The sequence below is a fragment of the Lepidothrix coronata genome, unplaced genomic scaffold (genome assembly GCF_001604755.1).
Source record: "Lepidothrix coronata isolate B3197 unplaced genomic scaffold, Lepidothrix_coronata-1.0 Scaffold183, whole genome shotgun sequence".
In the NCBI taxonomy this organism is placed as follows: Eukaryota; Metazoa; Chordata; class Aves; order Passeriformes; family Pipridae; genus Lepidothrix; species Lepidothrix coronata.
In genome coordinates, this window is record NW_016690363.1 from 1,334,394 (window position 1) to 1,348,478 (window position 14,085).

The window sequence follows — 14,085 nt, forward strand, 5'->3', positions numbered from 1 at the left end:
TGATTCTATGATTCTATGATTCTATAAGTATTATGTGTTCTTCTGCCTAACACCAACAAACTAGCTGGATGTCTCATACTCTGTGTCTCTCACAGCTCTCTCCTCCTTCACCTGCGCTGCCTCTTACACCAGATGGGCCAGTGTACGCATTCAATCCTTGCTCTGAAAAGGGCCTGTCCTCTCTTGGCCCCTCAGCTGTAGAGAAGGTTTAGGATCATCCCCAAGGACCAGAGGAGTGAGCAGTGTCCAGCACACAGAGGGTGATGCAGGTACAGCTACCACAGTTCAACCTCTCCCTTTGAGAGGGAGGTCTCTCAGCAGCTCTCTGTCATCACCTTCTTGTATGTGAGGTGTTTCTCAGCAAAATGAAGAAAAACAGTCTCTTCACCCTGAGCAGGAGGACCTGTGACAGAAAGCCATGAGAATTCAGACAATGCCACCAGTGATCAGACTGCTTGGCAGTTCATAATGCTTGTTTCATGAGCCAACAGGTACCAGAACTCTTCTAGGAGAAAAAAAAATAATAATTGTCTGGATAGCTAAACAGGCATGCTGAGAATAAAGGTTTGTTTTATTTGCCAACAAGTCACAGAAAACTGAGCTGAAACAATGATTGGAAGGGCTGTGTAGCATGTTCTCCTGGCCCTCAGCAGGATGAGGATGCCTCACAGACAGTTGTCTCATCCACCCTTTGAAACCCCCAGTGCTGGAGATCCTCTCCCAGAGGAAACACTATTTCAGTGTTTCATCTAGAAAAAAAATATCCTGACCTAACTCTCCCTTGCTGCAGTTTAAGCCCATGGTTTCTTGTTCTAAACACAGTGGAGAAAGGGAAAAGTTTATTCCTTTCCCACTTGTGTTTTTCCCATGCAGGTGCTTCAAGGCTCTCGTATGTCCTTTCAGTGTTTTCTTCTCTGCATTAGATGACACTGATTCTTTCAACTTCAGGCAAGCATTTAATTACAGACAACTATTTTTTGGTCCAGGAGGCCATATATTTGTATTTGATGCTGAAGCCAGAGAGCTGTCCTAATGAGTGGCAGGAGGAATATACATGACAAAACCCTGTAAGATCCATGGGTCCGTTTTTATCAAGAAGAGCTTTCGCTTCTTCTTGGTATCAATCATCCAAAAGGCACGAAGACAACAAAGTGCGGTAAAAACAAGTGAACCACGGAGAGACACAGGCTTCAAGGCTCAATGCTCCATGCCCTAACATGGAGACACATGAAGAAAAATGGCCACAGGGATGAATGCCCATCACCTTGAATCTCCTCCACCGGGTCTCTTCATCTCCATTTGATGCTCTCTCTCTCTCTCTCTAATTTTCTGCAACAAAAGCTGTTGTTTCATAGCTGAGCATTACGCAAGGCTGGGCGGGAGGCGCTCCCGACTTTTGGAAACTTCCTTTCCCCGGTGAACGGTGGAGCAGAGAGACGACCATCCCTCCTCCCGGGATGCACGTTTAAGGTCTTTCTTTCGGGTGGTTCGGAGTCCGGGGCTGAGTGCGGGGCCGGGGCCGCGGGGGCTGTGGCTGCTGCTGCCCTTGGGGCTGCGGCAGCGGCCGCTGCTGCACCCGCACCTGCTTCGGGGTGGGAGCGTAGGGCGTCGGGGGCAGCTCCCGCATCGCCCGGTCACACTCCGCCGGCAGGGTCTGCATCATCCGCTGCTCATCTGCAACGACAGAAGGACCCCGCGCTCAGGCACACGCGAAGAAGTCAAACAGCCAGGGAAATGTCCTTGGCCCCAAGCAGGAAAAGGTGTTCCTGCTATCCCAGTGAACAAGAAAAATCACCTCTCCCTGCACATCCCGGGACAACGTGGAAGCTTTTTTTTATCTGCCTGGCTGAGATCAAGGTACCTGGAGCGTTTGGGGCAGCTCTGCCCTGTCTGTTGCGGGAATCAGCTTTGTCAGGGAGGCCCCAGTGGTCATCGATAGCCTGAGCTGCTCTGTCCTCTTTTGGAGGCTACTGAAGGGAAAGTGAGATGTAACACCAGGAAGCAACATCAAAGCACTCTGCCCTACCATTATCCATGCTGGGATTTCCAGACACCTGGAAGCCAGAGATCCCTTTTCCCAGCATCAATTTTCTCACATACAGAAGAAGTAAATTCATGCCAGCTGACTTCTGATCACTGACTCATCATTCTGAAATGTCACTCAGCTTAATTTAGGGATTGAGGGATTTACCTCTTGGGATGCTGAGTTGGCCTTAAGCACACACCAAACTCTTTCAAAGAGGCTGGTCACCCTCTTACAATAGTTCTCATTTTTCGAGATGTGTTTCAAAGAGGCTAGTCACCCTCTTACATTAGTTCTCATTTTCCCAGACTTGTTTTCTTAATTCTTGCTGAATCCAGACCCAAGAATTGAGGATATGGTGTCACTGCACAACTGAAGGAGTAATCTGTACCACTCAAATGGGAACAGCTGTAATGTAAAATAACACTCAGATGGCTGAGCTCACACCAGCATTGCACTCACAAGGTATAGCAAAACTTCTGAGACAACATCCTGTGCTCGCACTGCTGTGAGCTCTCTCAGAAAATAGGAAAGCACTTGCCTGTTCTTCACAGTCATAGCTTTAGGGAAAGCAGGAGAGCCATGGAAAGTTACCTGTGCTCAGGTGTGGTGAGGTTGCTCTCACCTCAGCCATGGGACTGATCATGCTCACCCTTGTTGTCAGCCTGACCATTGGCATCTTTGAGGTACAACTGAGGTTTCCTTCAGGAGTTGCCCTCTTTATCTTGACAAAGGCTGCTGTGGTGTACAGAGCAGCTTCTACTCCCATTTTGTAACTCAAGAACTGACTGACACAGAGACTAGCTTTTTTTTGAGACCACACAGGAAGCCTCACACAGTGTGTGAGGGAAGAACTCAGAAAAAAGCTTTTAAACAGCCTCTGCCAGGGCAACCTCCCTCCTGCTGTAGCCTCCAGGTAGGCCAGATGACTCTTCCTGAGCAGGAGCCCAGTGTCCTCTGCCCACCCAAACCAGCAGTAATGCCCAGGCTGTGTGTAATTCAAAGCAACCTCTCTGTCAAGTCTGAGAGCCCACTCTCAGAGAGGACTCTGGCAGAGTATTTCCTGTGGTCTGAAAGAGGCATGAATTTTGGACAACAGATGAGACCTCTGCACACTCTGAAAACTTCAACACTTTAAAAGTGCCCCAAGTTGGACCTCCAGTGTTGACAGGCCTCCAAGGACATTGTTTGCAGAGGGGACAAAGTGCTGTGAGATGCCTGAGGAAACACATAGAAAAGCTGAGCCCTTCTTGCCCCTGCTCACTATCTAGACTATTTCTGCATGTTACTAATGTTGTTAAGGATCTGAATTTTATACCACATAAATTTAATGAAAAAAATCTGCTGACAGGATATTTGAGTGTACATTTTAGCCCCGTGGATGCTCTTGACTGGTGACCTTGGCCAAGTTTTAGAGGAGCAGTTCTTCCCCCACAAATAAACAAAAGGGCTTGAGAACAAGAAGTCCTTTGTTCAAGACATTTATCAGAAAGTGAGACTGGCAATGCCAGCTGATCTGCTCAGATTCACCATATGCTAAAATCAGGTTACTGCTCCTGACAAGGCAGAGAGCACACTCCTGACCATAGGAAAGTTCAGCTGGAAGCTCTAAGATTTTAGGTGTCTGGGTAGCAACATAAAGCCCCTTAAACACTTACCATCACCTTCACGCCTCTTTGCTTTCCTCCTCCTGATACAATAAATAAGCCAAATCACAGAGATGACAAAAACGAGTGCACCGCCTGCTATGCTTAAGATGAGATAAAGGTCCAGCTTGCCTAGTTAAGAGGATGAAAGAGGATGTTAGATAGAAGGAAATAACTTGCACAACATCGACTTAGAATTCTGTATTTTCTTCCATTGACTGTAAAGGCAGAGCATGCCTTTTCTGGAGAATTTTGATTGCTCCATAATGGATTCAAGTTCTGCAGAAAATTGAAACCAGAGCATTCATGTGTGCCAGCTCATCTTATTTAAATTACCACAAATGCCTGGTTCTTGCTAGCAATGGACCCATTTACGGACAATGAGCATCCAGGCAGTACTCAACATCTAACAAAAATAAACTTCTTAAGTACTTTCTACTGAGCTGGAAACACTGACACTAGCTTGCTTTCACAGTATTTTGGTACTTCCTCTTCAATTTTTGGCTGTACACAAATTAAAAAAAAAAAAAACAGTAAAAAGGAAAAGAACATAACCAAATACATCACAGTCTCAAAACGAGAGTTTGGTTTGCCTGTACGCAAAAATTTATATGAGTCTTCCTGTTCCTTCACCACAGAAGGTTTGCTGGATGCTGGCCTTCCTTCACCACCTCCTGCTCGGGCTGTCCTCCTGGCATTCAGTGAAAACACTGGAGCACAGGTGCCATGGAGCTCAACCCAGCAGAAGTGCACCTTCCTTGGCTTATTAGGGCACAAATCTCCAAAGGGGAGACCACCACTGTTACCACCCTTATCATTCAGTGGGTGTGCACATGGAGAGCAAAGAGCAAGGACACAAATCTGAGATGTCTGCACTATAAAGATCACCATCAGCCTGGGCTGCCCCAGTGGAGAAAAAAAAAGATGAGTACCCTCAGGGATGTGGTTATTCTCACCTGTTTTAGCTGCAAAAGACACCGAGGTGTATTTTGCCCTTTCTGTACCTGTTTCTCCCAGCTGACTGTAAGAGGAGCCCAGGCAGATTCACATATTTTCATACACTTTTCATACACTTGTATGAAAAGTTAGCTGAGCTGAAACCCACCTGAAGCATGCCTTGCTTGCTAGAAGTCAAAATTCAGGGTGATTGGCTTTAATTGCAGGGCCAAGTGTTCAAAGAGGATAGCAGGGTTGGAAAGAGGTTCATCTGCAAGGTGAGGGATTTTTAATCCCCTGTGGATCTGGCAGACTCCTGCCACCACACAGAAAGGTTTGAGGGGTTTTTAGTTTGAGGAGGGAGGGTAGTGCTAACTGGGTTTAGAGGTTTTTTGGTGTCTGAGAAATGCCATATTTGTACCTTAAAGATCAGTGTGGCAAACCTTTCATTTCCCTGTTAATAATGTGAGAAAAAACAAACTCTCCCACCCAACTCACTCTGTGAAAGAAGAGCATTTTTCAAGGGTGAGAAGGAGTGAAATCTATGTTATCTAGCTGATGGCTAAATGTCTGCCTATACCAGCAGTACAGGTAGGCCTGTTCTTGCCTGGCTTGTTCCCTGGCATAGCCAGCTTCTGCCAGCATTTCCTCATTAAGACAAGGTATTTGGGATAGTTTGCCCTGCTGTAAACAGCCCTAATCCAGCAGCACACACTCATACCTCTCGTCCCTTCCCAATGCTAGCACTGTGCAGTCCATCAGGTCAGGCAGCTCATGCAGCAGCAAAAAACCCACCTTGTTCAACTATATGAGACATCAGGAGGGTTTCTCAGGAGGGTTTCTCAGGAGGCAAGGGCATCACCGGGGAGCAGAGACCACCCTGTCCCTCAGCTCTGTGCCCTTCAGTCAGCCTCAGCAGTAAAACCTATATACCTTAGGGCTTGTTCCCTCCCTCCTCACACCATGGGCTGACCTTCAGATTTGGACTTTCCCTAGATTCACTGTGGCAGAAATAGATGGATATTGGAAATACTGAGCCAGCTCTCTCAAGCCTGCCCCCCACCCCCTCCACTAGCTCCAGCAGGAACCTGGAGCCAGGGAATGCTTCAAGCAAAGCCCTTGACATTGGGTGGGATGAACCCAAGCCCAGCAAATTCAAGGACTTTTCCCCAGTTATGCACTGGAATTCTGAACTTCGAACAGAAAACCACATCCAGTGTCATACCAGTATAATCTGTCCTTTGTTTCTGCCTTAACTTTCAGAACTTTTACTGGGGGGAGGAGATGAATCACACAATGACGTCTTTTGCGTATTTAATAATTTTTCAGCATGACCCTGACCATTTAAAATGCAATCCCTTCAGTTCTTTTGCTGCACCTGTGATTTAGAAAGATGATACTTCAACTGAGTAAGAAAAACCATAGAAAGATCACACTTCACCTGAGTGAGAGAAACCATGGTACACTTGAGCCATCCTCACCTGAGCCATGCAACCCCAAAGCTTAGCTACATTCTCCATAACTTCTCTCCTGATTTCTAGGCCAAGCTGGAGAGTTCAAGCAGCTTATTTTTCCCCTTGTGAGAGCACCCTTCCACATCCACATGTGGCAGGTAACCACCACCTTCATAGACATGATTACGCAGAGGAGAAAACACACAGGTGATTTCTCCATTATGAGAATGTAAATCAAAAGCAAAGCCTCTGAAATCAATGTTGTGGCTCCATATACACACGAGAAGATCCCAGGCCATATTTTCCAAAAATAAACTGTTAATTTATGTTGTGGTAGTTTGTGTAGTTTTATACTATATTACTGAAGACAACTCTTTGGCTCTGGACCACTTGGCTGAAGTCAACCTTTGGGAAGCACCATTAGTTTTAAAGGAATAAAGGAGGATAAAAATTAAGAGGAAAGTGCTTTCTGCCTTTTGCAGACTGCTATATGTCATTGACACACTTTGAGGCCCACTTCCCTGCTTTCTTCTTTACTTCATCGGTCTACCACTAGTGGTGGTCGACACCACTCAAGTCTATCAGGAAGCTGACACCAAAAAGTCTGTTAGGGTACTTCTGGCAGCTTTTGGCAGAAGAGTGAGCAGTGATGGAGGGCAGGGAGAAAATGATGGTATAACCAAGGATCTCTCTCTGATTCGTTCACCCTGAGACAGTCTGATCTGTCTGGGAGGCTGAAGTTTCCCTCAGAAGACTTCACCTCGAGTGGGAGCAGCACTGCAGTGCGTCCTGGAGACCTCATTACCACCCACAAGGCTCTTGATTCCAGAAAAACCTGTCCCACTCTTCCTGCAACCCCCAGACCTCACTCACATCCCGGCTACCACAGCAGCATCAGTTCCCAGTACCAAGTACCCAGGACCATCAGTGCTCCTGGCACCTGGACCAGTCCTATGTGTATGTGCAACTGCATCAGGCTGTGTGGGTCCACCCTAGCAGATTCTGACAAAAGAAAGCTCTTACCTGAGCACTTAATTGCTTTTTCAACCATTTTTTCACTGACTTGGTTCTTAACAGCACATCTGAATGTCCCAGAATGCCGTGTCTGCAATTCCAGCATGGCTGCATTCTTTTGGATTTTTCTGCCATTAGGTTGAGTCAGTTCTATAGTAAATTCTTCACCTTTAGCCTTGTGGTCCACTTCACACTTGACAGATACAGTTCTATTCATGCATTCAGTGCTGAGGATTGGCTGAGGGACCGGCTCTGAAAAAGAAGAGAAGGGACAGGCACATCTGAGATGGTTTCTCCTTTTGAAAACCTCCATTATTAAGCAGAACAGAGAATTAACCCCAAATAACCAGATAATGAGAATGAACCTGCTAACAGAAGAATGAAGAGCAAATTAGGCCTCTACTGCAGAAGTAGCATGACCATAATAAAGAAAGTGCAGTGCAGTAGCCTACATATTTGGCCTAGCAAAGCAGAGCTGCACCACTGTGGCTGGGCTGCTTTCAGTCTCAGCCTGGCTCACAGCCAGCCAGGCAGGTGAAGGGAGGAAGCTGGGATTCCAGGGAGGCAGTGGATGGCAGGTGCTCAGAGCCACAGCCCCCTCCAACTCCAGCCCCCGTGTCTTGGTGAAAATAAAGTTGGCCCTGCTCTGCCTGTGCCCATCTGGAGAGATTCTCTCTAAAGCAGGAAAAACAACTGCTTATAATGCTCTGTGTGCTACCAACAGCACTCAGCCAGCTCAACAGCCACAGCATGAAAGCCCATCAAACCAGAATGGAAAACACAAAACAGACACCTCAGCTCTCAGTGAGGTTGTGACAGAGGAAACTGATTTCTGTCTTTTCTTACGTCCTGCAAACAACCAGTTACGTTTTGGTTCCAGTTTCTCTATCACTGGTGGCACTGAAAGAGCCAGAAAAGCCTGTGGGGTTTTTCTCGACTAGGGGCAACTGGCAGGGACAGCAAATGGAAAAAAAAATATTTCACAGAATATTCTGAGTCGGAAGGGACCCACAAGGATCATCAAGTCCAACTCATAAGTGAATTGCCCCTACAGGGATCACACCCACAACCTTGGCATTGTTAGCACTGTGCTCTCATCAACTGAGCTAATCTCAGAGTCCACCTGCTAGACCAAGTAAATAAAAACCTGCCAGGGGTACCTTTAGTTACAGGCAGTGTAAGTTATGGAGATCATAAATTTTAAAGCCAGTGAGGGCTGTTCATGGCACATGCAGTTTGGGTTTACACATGACATCTACAGCCATGCTTTCCCTGTTAAGTCCACTCCTCTTCTGCAAACTGTAACCAGTTATTCAGGGGAACTTCCCAGCGTGAAACACTAGAGTCCAGGTGCTGGTGGCGGAGTTGTGTTAGGATATCATTGAAACTGTGTTTTGGGTTTTTTTAACAACTGTTTGCCCAGCCCCAGTAACAAGGGGGTAACCTCACTGACAAATTACTCCAGCGCCCAAGAGTTACTACAGGACTTTACTTCCAAAAATGTGTGTCAGAGGTTAGGCAACCTCTCTGCACAGTACTGCTGCATAGTAGAGGAAATGATGCAGCACACAGCTGGGTTAGAACATTAACCTTAACCTGAAACAAGGACACCCCAATGACAGTTCAGTGGCTTAAAACATGAGCAAACAGCATCAGGCCCTGATGACTTTCTGAATCTGTTTGCAATAATAGTTCTCAAAGTAATGAGACACCCTCACTGCTCAGCAGCCCCTTAGACACAGGGCTTCCCATTGCACAGAGACCCTACTAAAACCACTCCAGCTGTCGTTGCTGCATCAGGGCATCATTTCTGTAGTGCCAGCTGGTGCCCAGGAACTTGAGAGCACATGCTGGCTGAAGAAGGACAGAGCAAAACTGTCTTCTTTTTGGGGAAAAAATACATGCTGTCCTACAGCTTAGAGGCCTGGAGAGGTGGCAGCAGCCATAACGGAGCAGAATAACCATCCCCCATCTTCCCTGCTCATCTGAAAAACTTTGGGCTGCTACTGCTCTGATCCCTAAGGACAAGATTCAGCAAAGGCTGCCTTCGTGCTTTGAGCCTATGCAGCTGAAATCCCCAGGTGTGTGCTTAATTGTGCTTTGAACAGCACCCTGCTTCCAGAAACCTCTTGTGGGAACCCAGCAGCCTACATGAGGTTTCTGGAAGCAGGATGCTGCTGGGAGCCCAGCCCCCCTCGCAGGGTGCTACCCCAGCCCAGGGTCCCAGCACCACTGGTGGTGCTGCAGGAGGGCCGACCACACCCACCCTGCTCTCAACACAACTCTGCTCACAGCTGCTTTCTTGGGCACGTGCAGAAATCTGGTGGCTGACAAGCAGGGGAGCCAGAAAGAAGGCAGGGGTTTCAGGCCGTCTATAAGAGCGGGAGAAGGGAGAAGAGAGGCAGACAGCTGTCAGTGGCGGGAGGAAGAAGGTATGTCTTACAGAAGTCCCCCTGCCCCCATATCAGAAAGGAGGGCAATGAGTAGGAAAGGCTGCAGGAGAAAAAAAAAAAAAAAAAGGACCAAATCTTATTCAGCTATGCTGGGAATGGTATGGGAAGAGCAAAAACTCACCCTGAACAAAGAAGCTTGTCTTTTCTTCTGCCTTCCATTTTCCATCCCGCTCATAAACAGTCACTGTGTAATTTCCACTGTCCCCTTTCACCACTTGACGTATTTGCAGAGTCCCATTTTGGAGTATCTTACACCTGCACTGGTCCTTGTTCACAAAGTACTTAACATCATTATCTTTGAGCTGAACCAGCCTCTGTCCATCTCTCTTCCATATGGCATGGTATATGCTCCCAGGAGCAGTGATGTTGAGAAGAGCCGTCTCATTCACTGCCTTGTAAAGCCGGTTGACGACAGAGCCTGTTAAGGGAAGCACAGCCAGCCCATCAGTGGTCTCCAGCAGCCCTCACTGCCATGCTCAGCAGCCACAGCAGTCACCCAAAAGGTTGTCATTTGCTCCTCCCCAGGTTGCCTGAGCCTCTTTGCATTACCGTTGCCATCTTCTTCCCCTGCTCAAAGCACCTCTTGGTTGTTTGCTAGATAAATGTCAGCATCCAGTTTAATTCTGAGAGGCAAGAAAGCTAGGAGTCCAGCTTTCAAAAGCTGACTTTTTATACCCTGGCTGACTTACTTGGAGTGACTCTGGATGCTAAGATTCATGGCTGCCTACGTATCTAACCCTGAACTTAACCCTTCCTGAAAATAAGGTCACTTTGGTGTGTTTTGCACGTGGCACACGCTGGTACCCAGAGCACCCACCACTGCAAACATTACTGCAGGCAGCAAGAACATAGACCAGCAGTGTCCCTGGACGTAGGATCTGTTCAGCAACAACAGTGATAACAATAATTATAACAACAGTGGCCTGTGTCAAGCAGTGAGTGAGTGTAAGGCACCGAACGGAAGGCAGACCCACTGCAGTGCCCCCTCCTCAACCATCCCAGGCACCCTGCCCCACTGGAATGTATCCACTTGATTTTCCTAGCACTCGACCCTGGTGGGGCAAGTAAGGCAGGCAGAAACAAGCAGCCACTCTCATCCTGTGAACTGATGGGGTGCTGGAAACATTACGAGATAAGCAAAGGCGAAAAAACCCCTTTTCTCTTTGCAGGTCTCCTTTGTTGACAGCTGCCTTCTCCAGAGCAGTTCAGAGTAGGAGCTTCCCAAAGGACTGGGAAGCACTTGAGCATGGCGCTGCCAAAGGGGATGTTCAGGAAAGCCAAGGATGCTAAAAGTCTACACGAGAGGGGACGACAGGCCCTTCAGGCCGTGCCCAGGCGTCCTGCCCGCTCCCCTCCAGGCTGCTTCACACACGGCCCTTGCAGGACCCACCCCACACTTCCAGAGTGCAAAATTTGTTGGGAGGTCATTTCAAGTACTGTCCCCACCCCCAAGGCAGGTGGAAAATCTGCAGGAGGAGGTAGAAACCTGCGTGCAAGTGTCAGGTGGGATAAGCTCACCGGCAACCGACCGTGCGCTGAGGGCCACGGATTATTTCATTTCTCATTTTCTGATGCTCATTCCTCCTCAATTTACGGGATGAAGCCAATCAGCAGGAAGAGCTGATTCTGCTCTAATTTTATATACTTTGAGCACGTTTTCCCCACAGAGAGAAAAACTATGCTTTTGCATATTTTTTATTACAGTGCTTTATTCCTGGTATCTAGGATAATGACAAACTGCCCCACAGAGGGGAAACTGAAATCCAGCGGCTATTTCATTAAACTAACAATATTAGATATAATCAAAGAACTAAAATGCTGTGCCTCTGCAACAAGAACATTAATGCTGTAGTGCTTCTGGGCACATTCACCTAAATTCAGTCTAAAGAGAGGCTGTTCTTTCAGCATTGCCTTTCTTACAAAGTATTTGACGTATCTAATGAAATATCCTGAAATCAAGCTATCAACTAAACAGCCTTGGAAACAGCTATGACCCACATAGGTGACACTACAGATTATACCCAAATATTTAAATTCTGACATTTGTTTCTGCTCAGTCATGAACAACTATTTAGAGCTACTAACAGGATTTCTTTGCACAACAGAAACTACTTATGTTTTCTCTCTGAAAGTAAAGGAAAAAAGTAATCTGGGTTTTCAAAGATAATTCAATGGCACCTCTGTGAACAGACCACCGAGACACAACTATCTGATCCCTATAGTTTTGCTAGTGGAAAGCTGAGTATCCCACACATATACTAAAAATCTGTTTAGCTAATTAAATATTTCTGTTAAAAAAATGTCAACTGAAATGTGCTCCAAGGGGCAGAAAGATCTGAACTGAGAGCCCAGAGCTCACTCACGATCACAAGAAAGTTAGAAGTTCCCATAGTAGCTTTAGAGAAGGAAGTAAGTCTTTGAAACAAGTTTTCCATTCAAGGGAATAGTCATCATTTCTGCTGGGGAACGTTTCATAGATCATGTACATTAAAAAAAAAAAAATCCTTATTTATCTATTAATTTTGTTCTGAAGGAAAAGCAAAGCATTAAAGAGCCATACATACAATCTGCATTGGAATGAAACAGAAAAAAAAAAAAGTTATGCATGCTTGTGTTGTCACCTTCTCTAATCTATGAGTTAACACCCTAATTAAGTTTTTAGATTAATATTTTAAAAAATAATGAGAACAATAATGTGCAAAATATATAAAAGATACATGTATTTGCTTGCTGTTTTCACATTTTAGACCTCAACTCCACTGAAGACACTGAAATATATCACTCTGTTAATATTTATGGAAGAATATAAATTACGCTTTCAAAAGATTTGCGCATCTTCGATAAGAAAAGGAAATTACATGCGATAATGCACAGCGAAGAGAGGATCTCTAATGTAGTACAAGCTACCTTGAGGGCAGAAAGAAAACTGCATGCTGACATTTCTCATTATACATGTGTCAAATTAAGGCTCATTAACTTAAAACCAAAACTCTTTACAGCTTATTATTATAACTGGAATATGAAACTCAGGTCCTGCCCTCCCCCCGGCTGAAAATTAAATCAAATAATAATAGCAATAACTCAGATGTCTTCACTCACTGGAAAAGTGGAACTAGTTTCTTATCAGTAACAGCCCACCAAGCTGTAAATGGCTTAAAATGCAATTTTAACGTTAGCCCAAAAGAGAAAAAAAGGGTAAGAAAAACTCACACTTTACACTGGAAAATAAAAGCAGCAAGCACTTGACTAGGAAAATCCTCCCAAAGTTCATTTTCAGGGTCAAAAAAAAAAAAAAATCCACTGTCTCCTTGTCTAATGACAGCTCCTGGCAGGTGAAAGGATTGTCTGCTGTGAGCAGTCATGGGACGTGTCAGTACAGCCCTTGTGCCCTCCTCCCCTCCTCCAGCTCTCACCCCGGCACTTCTTGTTTCTAGCACAGACACACACACAAAAAAAAAAAAAAAAAAAAAGGGGCAGAAATACCTCTCAAAGGAGGGTTTTCTCAGGATGGGGACGATGTGTAGCAACAAAGAAAATATACATTCAAGGCAGGAACACCCCTGAGGTTTGCCCACCCAGCTGGAGGGTCAGCTGAGCCCTTGTCCTCTTCAGTGCTCACCCAAAGAGTTCAGCTCCAGCATCCACATGCCACCATCCTCAAGAGATGGATGCAGTTTTTGGGTGGGGTAACGATGGAAATCCTTCTTCTCCCCTGTAGTCTTAGCAACAAGGGGACAGCAAGCCCAGGACCCCCCGTGAGGACCAGGTGCCTGCTGGCTGTCGGACAACGTTTGCAAAGGAGACACACTTCTCTTGGAAACCATCAGGAATCAGCTTCACATCAACACCTGATCCATGAGGGGCTTGCCAGTGCCACAAAGGCATCCTGCAGTCAGGGCCAGCATCTGGGCAAGCTGTGAGAGACGGATGAGCATGGAAGGGGATGAGAACACAGCCTTGGATGTAGCCATGAACCATCCCTGAAGCTGGCTGGTGTGGGAAGGAGCACGAGGAAAGAAGCTGTGAGGAGGCAGGGGAGCTAGGTGCAAAAACACATGAGAAGATAATAAAATCTTTATTCCTGATTCCAATATGAAACAGATGGAGTGGTGAGGATTTTGAATCTTACCCTCCTCAGCACAATTCCTCTGGCTACAGTGGCCACTGAAATCTTCCAGCTTTTTATCACAGGTGTAGACCAAGAAAGAAGACAGTAGAACAGCTGTGGCACTGGAGATGTACAACATTTGATAAATCTTTCTTGTTCATTCATGCCATTCTTCTTCCTTGAAGTTAAAGGAAGGTCTTGTGAGACACCTCCTCTTCTTCAGCTTCATCATTTTTTAACCGCTACTAATGAGGTAAAAAACACCTCTTTTTGCAAAAAACGAGAAAAATTTATCTAAGGTAAAGTGCACTAAAGTCACAGTATTGCTGCCTCTAAACCAAGCTTTTCTTTCTGTTATTATTTCCTCACAAAGAATGCACAACAGAGGTACGCACAAAAGGAGAGAGGAAACAACAGGAACGGGATGACATTTCTGTGCCTGACCTCCATC

At 46.0% G+C, this 14,085-nt stretch overlaps 1 protein-coding gene across 1 annotated transcript; it reads right to left on the minus strand.

Moving 5' to 3' along the window:
• Window positions 1-63: 63 nt before the first annotated feature.
• CD2 (CD2 molecule) lies at window positions 64-12,862 on the minus strand. The gene is made up of 5 exons (XM_017830724.1): window positions 12,737-12,862; window positions 9,648-9,944; window positions 7,083-7,325; window positions 3,682-3,801; window positions 64-1,674 (listed from the first exon to the last, which is right to left on the minus strand). The coding sequence occupies exons 1-5, from the start codon at window positions 12,795-12,797 to the stop codon at window positions 1,466-1,468; spliced, it is 930 nt and encodes a 309-aa protein (XP_017686213.1). The 5' UTR covers window positions 12,798-12,862; the 3' UTR covers window positions 64-1,465.
• Between the last annotated feature and the right edge of the window lie 1,223 nt (window positions 12,863-14,085).

Coding starts and splice junctions, on each gene's coding strand:
- CD2 (XM_017830724.1), bottom strand. CDS start 12,797: ATGAACTTTGGGAGGATTTTCCTAGTCAAGTGCTTGCTGCTTTTATTT. Junction 7,326..9,647: donor GACAAGCTTCTTTGTTCAGG/GTGAGTTTTTGC, acceptor CTTCTTTTTCAG/AGCCGGTCCCTCAGCCAATC. Junction 1,675..3,681: donor AAAGAGGCGTGAAGGTGATG/GTAAGTGTTTAA, acceptor CTGTCGTTGCAG/ATGAGCAGCGGATGATGCAG.